This window comes from Strongylocentrotus purpuratus, unplaced genomic scaffold, assembly GCF_000002235.5.
Source record: "Strongylocentrotus purpuratus isolate Spur 01 unplaced genomic scaffold, Spur_5.0 spur5_scaffold_5, whole genome shotgun sequence".
Taxonomy (NCBI): Eukaryota; Metazoa; Echinodermata; class Echinoidea; order Camarodonta; family Strongylocentrotidae; genus Strongylocentrotus; species Strongylocentrotus purpuratus.
In genome coordinates, this window is record NW_022145611.1 from 45,078,757 (window position 1) to 45,092,993 (window position 14,237).

A 14,237-nucleotide genomic window follows, 5' to 3' on the forward strand; every position below is an offset into this window, starting at 1 on the left:
CCCGATAATGACTTACATAGATCATTTAGAGAAAGACACTGGTTTAGCAAATAACTCACAAAAATATACGAAAATAGAACTGATTGAGAAAGACTGTCAAGTCCGTATTAGTATGCTCGTCTTTGTAGCAGTAGAATTTGATATACAACTGAGTTTTGATGAGACGTATTGGTTTAACACAGTCATGCAAGATACTCACCTATCGGTGGTCCGCAGAAAACTTGTGCTATGTGATCAGGGTTACATTGGACATCATTCGACTTTAATGTATACACACAATCTCCTATCTGCTCTTCAGTTCCGTTACAGTGATAGTCCAAGTAATAGATGGTGCCAGATAATGGTCCAAGTGAAACTGGCTTTTCACTTCGTCCATACTGGTATCCTAGCTGTTGACAGGTCACATTTGCTTCTTTATCACTCCAATCAGGATCACATATTAAACCAGCTTCAGATCTATTTCGGTATTGAACCACACCTTCATAGCTGCTAGATCCACTTAGGAGTCTCACAACGGCCGAAGGTTCTGTATTGTGAAATAAGATTTTAATAGCAAAGGTCGTTTAACATAGGACTCAGATGCTAAGTAGTCTTAATTAGCATAAAACTATCATATTAATAATGACCTACCATTACACACAACGCCTGCACCATAGTTAAGGTTGGCATCACAGTTTTGATTGTTGGCCCATCCTAAAGATTCACAATCGGCTAAATGGGTCTCAAATCCTTGACATTTCATGTCGTCCAGTAGAAACGGTCCATCGCCTCCCTCAAATATTTGTGTGTTCCTTGCTCCGAGAGGGAATCCAAGTTCTCTACATGCAACATGGGCATCCTCAATGGTCCAATTGGTAGAACAGATTCTACCCCATTCACCCCCATAGTAAACTTCAACGCGGCCTTCATCGTCAAAATCGCCGTCTACAAGTCGGGTAACTGTAATTCAAGATGAGAAAGAAAAGAATGAGAGAAAAGAAAAGAGCTGTCTCGTAAAACAGACGGATGGTAAATAAAATGTATTTGAACAGACCTCGTGTTTTCTTAAGGAATATTTTCTTTGATGGTTTTACGATCAAGAAACTTTGTGTCAGTGTACTTTACAAGGTAATGGATCTCTAGATGAAATGTATGCTAGCGTTCTCATTATAAGGTATTAACACTCGAAAAGACTATTGGCATGCTTTCCGTGATTCAAACTGAATAGAAATTTACACTCAATTTCTTCTCACAAAATTATACAATGTGTTTAAAAAACTAATCAATACTGTTTACATCGGAAAGAAGAAGATTTCAAGAAAAATGAAGGTTGTGATGAGAATGTCAGGGACAAATAGAAACAAACAATACTTTAGCCATACTTTTAATGGACGAATTTCTTAGCATTCAGTTTGAATAATGATCAAAATATCACGTTGTATTGATATGAATGACAGGCTGAGCTACAAAAGGCTTGGTTTAGAGCAAAACATCTCCCGATGTTAGTAGAGGCCAAATTGATCAATGATTCAAAGAAATTTAAAAGGAGATGTTACTTTCTCTGTAAATTAAATGAAATAGACAGGATCTGTAACTTCATTGGGATATTTTATTTTTCATATGATTTTAATCTTGAAAATAGAAATAGACGATGTTTTAATGTAAGAGGAACTTACGTCCCACGTCGCATTTTATTCCTGCATCCTCGCCATGAGTACAGTCGTGAATTCCCCATTCTTTTGTTACGAGACAGTCTCTTAAATGTCGCTTTTCACTTTCACAATCGAGTCCATCAAGAAGAATATGACCAGATCCCGAACCAAAGACTGGCTGTGTGTTGGGAAAACCTACGTTGACTATGGCTTCTAAAGCATCTGGGTATCCTAGCTGTCTACATGCTACTCCTGCATCGGTCTTATCCCATCCATCGTCACATATTGTACCCCAGTCTCCAGATTCTCCCAGAATCTCAACACGACCCTCTCCAGGTACAGACCCACCAGCTAGGCGAAGACTTCCTGTGAATGTATATTCAATACAAACATATTAGAATATACTGAATGATTGTATTCCATAATGAAATATATTGCAAAAAGTAATTTTTGTTTTACATCGTAAAATTTCTTATAATTTAGAGGCACAACCAACACAAATGGATCTTTAATACAAAACATGGCCAGTACATAATTACGACAATGCAGAACCAGTGCCATACTGTTCAAGATTGTGTCCTGACATTGTCCAGGTGCATCAAGTCAAGGAACTCCATCTTGTGTCAGGTCGAATCTTGACTATATTGCATAAGATGGACTTTCTTTATCGGCTCTCCAAACTCTGCCTCTCCAAAGTCCATACATGTTAACATTATTTTGTGCAAATAGTTCCCTCTCTGGGAGTATTGACAATTCTAACCCTTCGGTGCCAAAGCTGTATCGACAATGTAGGAGGCAGAAAATTACTATAAAAAAATTTAAAAAAGAGAATTATTTTCATCTTTCTGTACGACACTCTGTTCATCGTTTTATTTCAATATAACTGTTTTTATCAACCATATTGAACCTTACCCTGACTCGTGCACACGACACCAGCATCTCTCGAATGGTCGCAATTTGTAACATCAACAAGGTCATATTTACAAGTTGAAAGATTGCTCTCCATTCCATTACATGCCATGTTACTAAACAGGACGACACCTTGACCTTCGCCGTACTGTCCCGCTACCAATGCTAGGTCTGCTCCGCTGTAATTCAGCTGCCGACAGACAACAGTCGCGTCTTCGATGCTCCACAGGCTGTCACATATAGAACCCCATTGGTTGTCATAGAAGACTTCAACCCGGCCTTCAGATTCATAGATACCACCCATCAGACGAACAGACCACGGGGCTACATCAAAGTGAATAGAAAGAACATCGATCTTATTATGTGGCGATCGTGCGAAACAGTTTTAAGAAGGCAAAGGGATTCGAATCCCGAACCTTCTGGATCAGTATCAAAATGCAGACCACAACACCTTTAATGCTTTTAAACAAATGTAATCACTATTATTACACCATATACTCTTTCATTTGTACGGTACCACGAAACAGCATCTTACTCCCTGTCTAGATCTGTTTCGCTTTACCTCAACAAAGTATACAATTCTTGATTCATAACTCTGATAGAGCGAATGTATAAGTTCTTCTCACCTTTTATCAATGTTTTAGTAAGATAGAGAATGTAGCCCAGGAGGTGGGCGGTGGGGCGGTCAGCCCCCCAAAATGCCAAAAGAAAGAAGGGAAAAAAGAAACGAGAGAGGAAAGAAAGGGAATGGAGAAGGAAGGAAGGAAGAATGATGGGGGAAAAAGAACAAGGACATCGCTCGTCCTGCAGACAAGAATCTACAGTGAGATAAGTAGTGTGTATACATAATTATGGCCCTATCCTTTTATGAGATTATGGCTGACCTTCCTCAATACCGATCCGAATTGCCAAAAAAGCCATGAATTTTTGGATGAAGTAGAAAATAAAGAAAGAGGGAGTGATTTCTTTTTTATTTCTTACAAATTTTTCAAATTATCATTTTTATACAAGAATAACATCTGTTTTTCACGGTCAAATATGTATTACAATTGGAAATAATTATGCCGCACATTGCTTTCTTTTAAAATATACATAGAGTAAACAAAGATTTGTTTTTCCTTTAGAAGATCTGAATGGCTGTTAATTTGTTGGGTATTTCACCTTGAGTAGACCTTCCTCTCTTACGCTAACTATCCCTTTTAACCATACGCTTTTAAAATATCATGAAATTATTGTCAACATTGTACTATATTGAAATGCCAGCAGGGGCGGCAATCACGGGGGGGGGGGGGTTCTAAAAAATATAAGTGCATAGAAAATTATAATTTAAGGCTATAGACCACACTATATTTCAGCTCTATATGATGCTCTAACTTTTTACAAATCAGAACTATTCTCGATTGGTCACTATTGTCCCTCGCATTTGTACTTTAAATTTAAATTGAAGAAGATCTGTCAACTGTGGGATACGCAATAGGCAGATATTCCATTGTTTGTTTACAAGAGCTATATAGTGAGGCTTTGGGGTCTTTACTACGAAATTCGAGAATGGATGATTCAAGGTGGAGGCTTCTCCGTAGGATAATGTTCAAGGGGGTCGTTCCTCGATATTGGTCTGAATCATGTTTTAAAGCTGCCCATCGCTATAGGAAAAGAGAGAAAAGGAGGTCGATGGTAAACTCAGACTTATTATAAAAACTTATACAGGTGTGCTTAAATGCAAGGTTCCAAACTACAAAACGTGAACATTTTCTAGCTAATGAGATATCTAATTCACACATTAAAACATTAACAGTTTATATAAAAAAGGAGTATACTCCTTTCCCTTGATTCAACAGATTATTCCTGGCGCTTAAAACATGGCTCATCCCCCTAATTTTGTGCGCACTCCGCTTGATCGCTTAGATATAAGATTTTTTTTTTAAAGAACTTTAAATTCATATTAAAGATATATGAAACGGGGTATCAAACAACAATAATATCGACAAGTGCAAATTTTCTTTTACGATTTCAATTGTTGATAAAGCTTTCATGCTTCATGTGAGAGGGGGAAACTGCCCTCCTTCCGAAGCTTTAATATTGTCATGATGAATAGCATGCAGGCATACAGACAGGGATCGATAAAGACTCTACACGCTTATTGCTTTGCGCACTTTACTTACACGCGGTCATACGTAGCATCCATGAGCTGAATATATCAAGGGCCTGCAGTGAGGGCTAATCTATAATTATCATAGTGTTATTAATTCGTAGATGTGAAAACCAGAAACAAATCAACGACAATGGGTATGATGATGATGGTGATACTGATGGTGATGCTAATAATAATAAACAAACAAACAATAAAAGAATGAATAAGATGATAATATTAATACTAATAATACTAATGATGATAATAATAAGAGCAAACAACAACAACAATAATACAAGATAAGGATAGGAGGGTTGGGACTCTACAGGCCGAATTTCGCCACGGTCAATTCATCCACTCGTCAAAATAAATCTTATTAAAAATTGTCAGCCAGTTAAACAAATCTTGAAATTACTCTTAATAGATTACTGAGCAAGGAAAGGAATCTCTCCCAAGTTGGCAGTTTCCTTTTAAACTATTTTCCACTGAGAGTTGCTATCTTGATTGGGATAGTAATGTCAGAGTGGTACATATACCATTGACCTGCACTATGATGGATATGGTGTTGCATATAATGATTGGCTGTTGTGCAACCAGAGCCAAAAATGCAAAACGGCAGCCATCTTATTACCCCTGCATCTCAAACATATGATTTCTGTAAGCAGTTCTATGTACGTCTTTGACACTATTTGAATTGTTCTGAATAATGGCTTGCAATAAAAAGTTATGATTTCGGGAAAGTTGTTATTATTATACAATTAGACACTTGGCTGAATCGATACTATCAATGTGACGTAGTGCCGGACAACTCTCCCATTTCGATTGTTTCAACGAACAAAATAACTAAAACATCAAGTTTAAAAATCTGTATCGCAGGAAGGTCTTTTTTTAGAAGACCTATAATAATATTCTATATCTTGGATAGTGCCCCAAGGGAGAAAGCACTTAGGGGAGAAAATAGCAATGAAAGATAGTTGTGTGCATGACAAGCGGGAGAGTTGTACGTGACAACGTGTACAATTCAATCTATACAGACGATCTTACAAATTTGAGATTTGCATGAAATTAGTTATCTCAAGGTTTACACTGAATTATCTTATTATTGCTCCGATTTATTTCAAACTTACGCCATTCTATTTTTTTTTCTTCTACTTTCGTACAAATGAACTTATTTCAAAGGTTGAATTGCCCTTTATCAACACACAGTCACACACATACATGTTGTATACCAATCGGATATAATTATAGTCAAACTGCTCTAGAACAATGCGTGGAAAAGGAAACTGATGGACTGAACATCCTGCGATAATCAGATCGTATATGCCTGCAATTAGGCATATTATAGCTTTAACGCGGTACGTTCAGTGATATTATTACTGCATTTTATAATCAAAATGTTGAATAAATAAAAAATTGAGGGCCACCATTTTATAATATCACTGTGGATGCAGATAAGCATTAATCCTACATACATTTATGGCTTCTCTTTATTAAAATATTTACATTTCAGTGGATATATGATCGACAATCAAACGGGAGCTAACTGAAATAAGCGGCTACTAGCTCTTGACTAGGGTACTAAACACAGAGGAGAGTATACCAGTATTACACGTTCGTGTCAGTGACAGATTCCCCATGGTAGGCCTACACACATCCGTTTAGATGCAGCTATATCGAAAACGGGGCACGTACATGCGTCTATACCTATAGCATTGCACTCAGTGAATAACCGCACAATATGAAATTGAATATACACTAACCTTGCCCGACTGTATTATTCTGTGCTACAGCATAGTGAGAGACAAAGCATGTCCCTACAATGAGAGAATAATGCAATATATGAATGGCAGACATCTTTGTGTTATACCCCACACATCAGCACTCAGTACCCAAGCTCGTAGTAGGCCTCTAATCACAGTCAGGTCGTCTTTCCGACCCAAGTCAATAAAGGTTGAGGCCATACATAGGTATTAGATTACTCATCACCTTCCGCTTCGTATTATTTAACAGATTGAAGATGTATTTTCATAGCGCCATACTTTATTCAAACGGGGAACCCATTTTAAACCCAAGCCCTCTCTAAAGACCCACTCTGAAAGAAAAAGACGGTAAAAGGTTCTCATTAATGGCAGTTTCATGAGGTTTCTTATAGCAGGGGGTGAGACATAATTAGTATGTCTTACCTCCCTGGTTAGAGTTCGACTGTTTGATTAATTTATATTGCACGAATATGGATGAACTATTTGCGTTTCTATATGAGCATGATCGATAGTCCTTCTCATTTACCATCATCATGTTCATTATCATATCTCAATGCAGGCCTATTAATGACATGACTCATAATTTATGCATATTGCCTTGTCATGTAACACGCATGGTATCCCTCCGTTCACGGAGTGGGGGGGGGGGGGGACCCAAAAAGGTTTTATTCACATTGACACAGCGGCTTCCAACTCACGATCTATGAAATCAATGTGATTCTCGCCTAATATAAGCTGAGATTGCAAATCATATAGTTATGAGTTATGACAGTCTGAAATCAAGGAGATGGTTTATAAGCTAAGCTAAACCGTGATCATGTAAACGATTTCATTCGCATTATACATAGGGATGATCTGAGGTGTTTTTTTTTACATGGAATCTTTCCAACGGCTTTATGTATGCTATTTTCCACTTATATTTTATTTTCAAGGCATAACAATGTCCTTATTTTACTCGATGTTCTTAGTTCCATTCATGTTGTGATTATTCTGCCTTCTCTCAGGGGAATGGGTTATAAAATACCTAAATCACCTGTATAGGATGTCATATGTGTTTTTTTTTTATTCATTGTAGGGTTCATTTTGGCACCGATGGTGAAAACAACCAGCAAATATCTGCAGTATTCACTCGTTAAACATAATTTAACAAATATTAGTTTCTTCCAGGATACTTCCTGCCCTCTGAACCTTTTTTATTCTCTTCCTCTATCTCATTGCATTCATTCTCTCCCAAATATCATGACACTCTCTCTTTCTCTCTCTCTCTCTCTCTCTCTCTCCCTGTCTGTCTGTCTCTCTCTTTCTCTCTCTCTCTCTCTCTCTCTCAATCCCTCTCACTCGCCACTCCCACTTCCTCTACGGTATAGCCACAATTAGGGTGCAAAACCATTTGCACTTGGGTAAAAAAATGAAGTATGCAATAGAGCAGTTTCATCAAACCAAAATTGTTCATCCACACCCTAGGGTTAATACCCTGCAATATCCTGGAGGAAACTATCTTAGTTATGATTTTATGAACAGCAATACAACAGGGGGTGGTAGGTGTTAAGGACACTGCACGAAGCTACTGAAATGGAATTTCCAAGCATTATTTACCTCAACACACAAATATTTTGAACTTCTTTGGGGAATTTCTTGGCCATTTGTGAAAAATAAAACGATTAACCCTCGAGGTAACCCGACACATGCTCCGCCGACGATTGCTCCGCCGACATTTACTCCGCAAAACGCGACAATTGCTCCGCGACATTTGCTCCGCGACATTTGCTCCGACGTCAAATGCTCCGCCGACAGTTGCTCCGCCGACAGTTGCTCCGCCGACAATTGCTCCGCCGACAGATGCTCCGCCGACAATTGCTCCGCCGACAATTGCTCCGCCGACAATTGCTCCGCCGTCAATTGCTCCGCAAAACGCGACAATTGCTCCGCCGACAATTGCTCCGCCTGAAGCGACAATTGCTCCGCCGACATTTGCTCCGCCTGAAGCGACAATTGCTCCGCCGACATTTGCTCCGCCGACAATTGCTCCGCCGACAATTGCTCCGCCTGAAGCGACAATTGCTCCGCCGACATTTGCTCCGCCGACATTTGCTCCACCGACATTTGCTCCGCCGACAATTGCTCCGCCTGAAGCGACAATTGCTCCGCCGACATTTGCTCCGACGACATTTGCTCCGCCCAAAAAGTGTCCCATAAACTACAAATGTTACTAGTACTACGACAAATGCTTCGCCGACAATATTTTCTTTACACCTATTTTTTTCGTTTCTTTTTTTCTTCTTCATTTTCTGAATGCATTTCTTGAAATAATGTAGATGAAATGAAATGAATGAATGTTGATGAAGTGGGAGGAAAAAGGAGTTACCTAAAAGTCATTTCGAATATACTGAAATAACTTTCCATCTATCACTGTACGTCCCATATAATGTATACTAAACACTCATTACATGTCGTGGGAAGTTTTTAAAAAAAAGTAGAGCAGCAAGCCACATTCCCCAATACGCGCATACCTCCTAGTTAATTTCAAGTAGCTCATCAATATGTAATACCTGAAATTACCTCGATCAATGCATCTTACTAGGTAAAGCATTATACAATGTAATAGGTCATCATGGAAGTTTAGAAAATAAGTAAGGGGGATTTACCAAGTGTTGATCTTTTTAAGAGTTTTATAAAGAAACAAAAAGATATTGAATATTTCTCAGCGAAAAAAAGGAACAAGCTTGTTTCGCATTTTAAGAAATGGCGATTTGACTTATGATACTCATGTTGATTTAACTTTTATTCCTGTGCCCCCTCACTCCCCTTTATGCACTGGAGTTCAAACTATGATTTATATGTGTACAGTGTATTTTTTTTTCACTATAATGTTTTTTTTTTATAACTTTCTTGTCCTTTCATTATTGTTAGTTGTTCTTATACATATTGGTTTTTTTGTTTGTCTAATTATTACCAATGACTTGTAAATATGTAATTTTTATATGATTGAAAATTTAATAAACACACAAATATAAAAAAAAAAGTTTAGAAAATAAGGGCACTTATATACGTAAGGAAGAGAACCCATTCAGACGGGAAAATGAGATGGCAGCCTTTCTGCTTATTCACATTTATACAAATCATTTTGTTGCAGTTTGATGTTAGTTCTTCATGATAAGCCAATTGCTCTTCTTCCGGTGGCTTCGTGAGTCCCTTAAATTATTTAGTGAAAACAAAGTACTCGAATGAAACGGAGTGTTTTGCACACTAACATATATATATTAAAGCTACATACACTTAACTAAAGGAAAGAAACCTTTAGAAAATGGACTGGATATTATTGAAAATATTATTCTAAACAAGAATGTACTACATGATTGTATTACTTTACGTTTCAATTTCACGAGAGAAATAGAACTCGAGAGGGGGAGCAGAGAAGAAGTGATGGAAATGAAAGAAGACTAATAGCATGAGAGGAAAGAAAAGAGCAAAGAAGACAAGAAAACGGTGTAAACAGGAAAAGGAGGAGCATGGGAGAGAGAGAAAGAGAGAGAGAGAGAGAGAGAGATAGCCTTGAGCTTTGGATCAGCTAATGAGTAATACATGAAACAGATTTTGAGCGGAGTAATTATCTTTCGCCGGAGAACTTGCGTAAGGAGCTATAATTTTATTTTTTATTTTTTTAAATCAAACATTATGGGGAATAGCAAAAAACGGTTGTCTTTTTTGCTCTTTTCTTTCCTCTCATGTTATTAGTCTTCTTTCATTGAGGTAATTTCAGGTCTTACATATTGATGAGCTGTTTGAAATTAACTAGGAGGTATGCGCGTATTGGGGAATGTGGCTTGCTGCTCTACTTTAAAAAAAAAACTTCCCATGACATGTAATGAGTGTTTAGTGTACATTATGTGGGACGTACAGTGATAGATGGAAACTTATTTCAGTATATTCGAAATGACTTTTAGGCAACTGCTTTTTCCTCCCACATTATCAACATTCATTCATTTCATTTCATTTACATAATGTCATGAAATTCATTCAAAAAATGAAGAAAAAAAGAAAGAAAGAAACAAAAACAACCCGTGAAAAAAAAATATTGTCGGCGAAGCATTTGTCGTAGTACTAGTAGCATTTGTATTTAATGGGACACTTTTTGGGCGGAGGAAATGTCGTCGGAGCAAATGTCACCGGAGCAAGTGTCGCTTCATGCGGAGCAAATGTCGTCGGAGCAATTGTCGGCGGAGCAAATGTCACCGGAGCAATTGTCGCTTCAGGCGGAGCAATTGTCGGCGGAGCAATTGTCGACGGAGCAATTGTCGGCGGAGCAATTGTCGGCGGAGCAAATGTCGTCGGAGCAATTGTCGGCGGAGCATATGTTACCGGAGCAATTGTCGCTTCAGGCGGAGCAATTGTCGGCGGAGCAATTGACGGCGGAGCAAATGTCGGCGGAGCAAATGTCGCGGAGCAAATGTCGCGGAGCAATTGTCGCGTTTTGCGGAGTAAATGTCGGCGGAGCAATCGTCGGCGGAGCATGTGTCATGGAACCACACTCGATTCAGTCCATAAATGCAGCCACATCGAAAATGAAAGACAAAGTGAGTGCAACCTGGACGATTGATGGACGAATAATGGCGGTGCTGACATCAACAGGCAAGAAAAAACAGATAAGATCACATTCTGACTTGAAACTTATTTAAACAATAATTGTATTGTGCAGCCATGGAAGTTCATGGTGCCATACATACTATCCAATTTATATGTTGATGAAGATAAACACATATATATTTTACTCATTGTAGGCTTCCGGTCCTCTTTTATCAAATTATATAAACTTTTGAACTCTTAAATGTATGTTCTTTTTATCGTGTTAATGTGCTTATTTACCCGTCTTTTCTAAATATGTCTCTCCGTATGTTGTATCAAAGTGCAATCAATAGCTTAGATTTAAATGCAATATCAAATGTCTTATCACCCATGAATGATGAGGAAAAACGCCTTGGGATAAGTCAGTCTTTTTTCTTACCAGATGAATTAAACGAAAAACTTTCTTTCAATAAAATAAATTCCATTAATTTTTCAATGATGCATATTAATTGTAGAAGTATTTTGAAAAACATGGATGGCATTTCATCATTGTTAAATAATTTAGATTTTCAATTTTCTGTCCTGGGGATCACTGAGACTTGGTTGAATGAAACCTCATCAACGGGGCTGTGCAACGTCAAAGGTTATAATTTCATTAATATCAATAGGCAAAACAGGAGAGGTGGAGGTATTGGTATTTATTTGAGAAACTCTTTAGTTTATAAACAAAGAGATGATTTGAATATTAATAATGATTCATTTGAAAGTTTATTTGTTGAAATTGAAAATGTATCTGATAAAAATGTAATATTGGGTGTAGTCTATAGACCTCCTGATCAGTCTATTGAATCATTTTTTGATCAATTGTCTTCTGTTCTTGCTATTGTAAATAATGAAAATAAATTAATTTATTTAATGGGAGATTTTAATATCAATTTGTTATCAACTGTCTCTTCCCAAAATGCAAATTCCTTCTTGAATTTGTTTACTTCTTTTTTTATGTACCCACTTATTCACAACCCTACTCGCATTACTGATCATTCCGCAACATTATTGGATAATATTTTTACAAATGATATGAAAAATAAATTTAGTGGTGTGATTTTGGTTGACATAAGTGATCATTTTCCTGTTTTCAGTATATCTTATTCCAATAGAATTAATGAAAAGAAAAAGCATATACTTAAACGAATAATGAATGAAAGAAATATTATTACATTTAATGAACGTTTGAAAGATGTATATTGGAATTTCAAACTAAGTGATCCTAATGCTAGTTACAGCTTCTTCTTGGCAAAATTTCTACGTTTATATTTTGATTTGATTTGATTTGATTTATTGGTTTCTGCATCTTTTTTCTTTTTTCATCATACATTTTCATGAACATAATATGGTTTGATACAATATGTTAATTGTATATAATTTTATACAGATAATAAACGAATTTGAACAAATATATTGAATGCATAATTAACATACATTAGATGCAGGAGGGCTACAAAAATAAGCAAAGTAGCTTGACGTGCCCGCAGCCCTCAACTTAGATACAACATCAATAACAAATACAAATAGAAAAGACTGACTTGCAAAGAAGAAAAGGAAAGGGAAGAGAAGGAGCGTTGGTAATAATACAATAAATCTCGTACATCTGCTGATTGAATGCAGGTTCATTCATGAATGGCTAAACGATACTAGGTCATGGACGATTACACATTATTGTTGAATATACAGTCAATGTACACACGAACATGAATATAGTACAATTACACACAGGATCAATACTTAGACAATAACATAGTTTTAACTGCCTTCTTAAATGAATACAATGTCCTATGATTTCTTATTACAATGGGCAGAGAGTTCCAGATGTCTGGGCCGGCGTGTCTTATGGATTTGAGAGCCAATGCGGTTTTTGGATTTCTTAAATGGAATTTTTCAGTTTGCTTTGTAGGGTAAGAGTGGATGTTTTTATTCAAATTAAACAATGGGGGGAAATAAGAAGGTAGTAAACCATTTTGTAAGCGAAACATGAAGTGTGCTATTTGTAGAATATATATATCATCAACTTTTAGAGTTTTTAGTTTTGAAAACAAGGGATTGGGTGTGGTCGCGATAGGAAGAATCAGTACATACACGCATTGCTTTCTTTTGTAACAGTAAAATGGTGTCAACGTTACTTTTCGAATTTGCCCATTTAATGTTACAATATGAAATATATGGCAGTATTAATGAATTATATAACATAAACAAGATATTTGAAGGGACATAATATTTCAATTTACAGAGAATACCAATATTACGTGAAATAGTATTAGAAATATATTGCACATGATTATTCCATCTCAGATTTTCATTGATCAAAACACCAAGGAATTTTGTGCTATCCTTTTTTTCCAATAATTCACCATCCAAAGTAACTTCGATGTCAGGAATATCATTATTTTTTCTGTTCTGAAAGTATATATAGTTTGTTTTCTTTAAATTAAGAGACAGTTTATTACTTCTAAACCATTTTGATAATTTTGGTAATTCAATGTTAATATTTCTTAAAAGGCTCTGAAAATCTGAATTGGAACAAAATGCATTGGTGTCATCAGCAAATAAAATATATTGAAGTGCATTTGATGAATTATAAATATCATTTACATATATCAGAAATAACAAAGGGCCGAGGATTGACCCTTGTGGCACTCCACACGTTATAGATAATAATTCTGATTCATTTGAATCATAACATACATATTGTTTTCTATTTGTTAAATAATTTTTAAACCATTGTATAGCAACACCCCTCAATCCATAGTATTCCAATTTACGTATAAGTAGTGTATGGTCAAGAGTGTTAAATGCCTTGCTCAGATCCATGAATACTCCAATAACATGCTTATGATCAGCTAAGGCATTTGACCAGTGGCGTACGCAGGATTTTTTCAAGGGGGGGGGGGGGGTTTAAAATCGGGCCCAAAATTTCGCAACGACTCAGGAAAATTTGAAAATCGCGCCGGCCGAAAAGTCGCTCAGTGGGGGGGGGGGGGGGGGGGGGGGGGGTGTAAGGACATTTTTTTTTTTGGGGGGGGGTCCCAAAAAAAGATCGCAGCGACTCAGCCGGCCGAAAAGTCGCTCAGTGGGGGGGGGGGGGGGGTAAGAGGACACTTTTTTTTTTTTTTTTTGGTCTCGAAATTTGAATTAAATTCACTCAAATCAGTAGATATTTAGAAAGGATGAACAGGCTCTTTAAGATTC

The 14,237-nt window shown here is 37.0% G+C and overlaps 1 protein-coding gene across 1 annotated transcript; it reads right to left on the bottom strand.

Moving 5' to 3' along the window:
* Nucleotides 1-610: 610 nt before the first annotated feature.
* LOC105436439 (neurotrypsin-like) lies at nucleotides 611-6,544 on the bottom strand. Its single transcript, XM_011671611.1, has 4 exons — nucleotides 6,432-6,544; nucleotides 2,544-2,864; nucleotides 1,656-1,997; nucleotides 611-939 (listed from the first exon to the last, which is right to left on the bottom strand). Exons 1-4 carry the CDS (start codon nucleotides 6,523-6,525, stop codon nucleotides 611-613), a joined length of 1,086 nt encoding a protein of 361 aa, XP_011669913.1. The 5' UTR covers nucleotides 6,526-6,544.
* Between the last annotated feature and the right edge of the window lie 7,693 nt (nucleotides 6,545-14,237).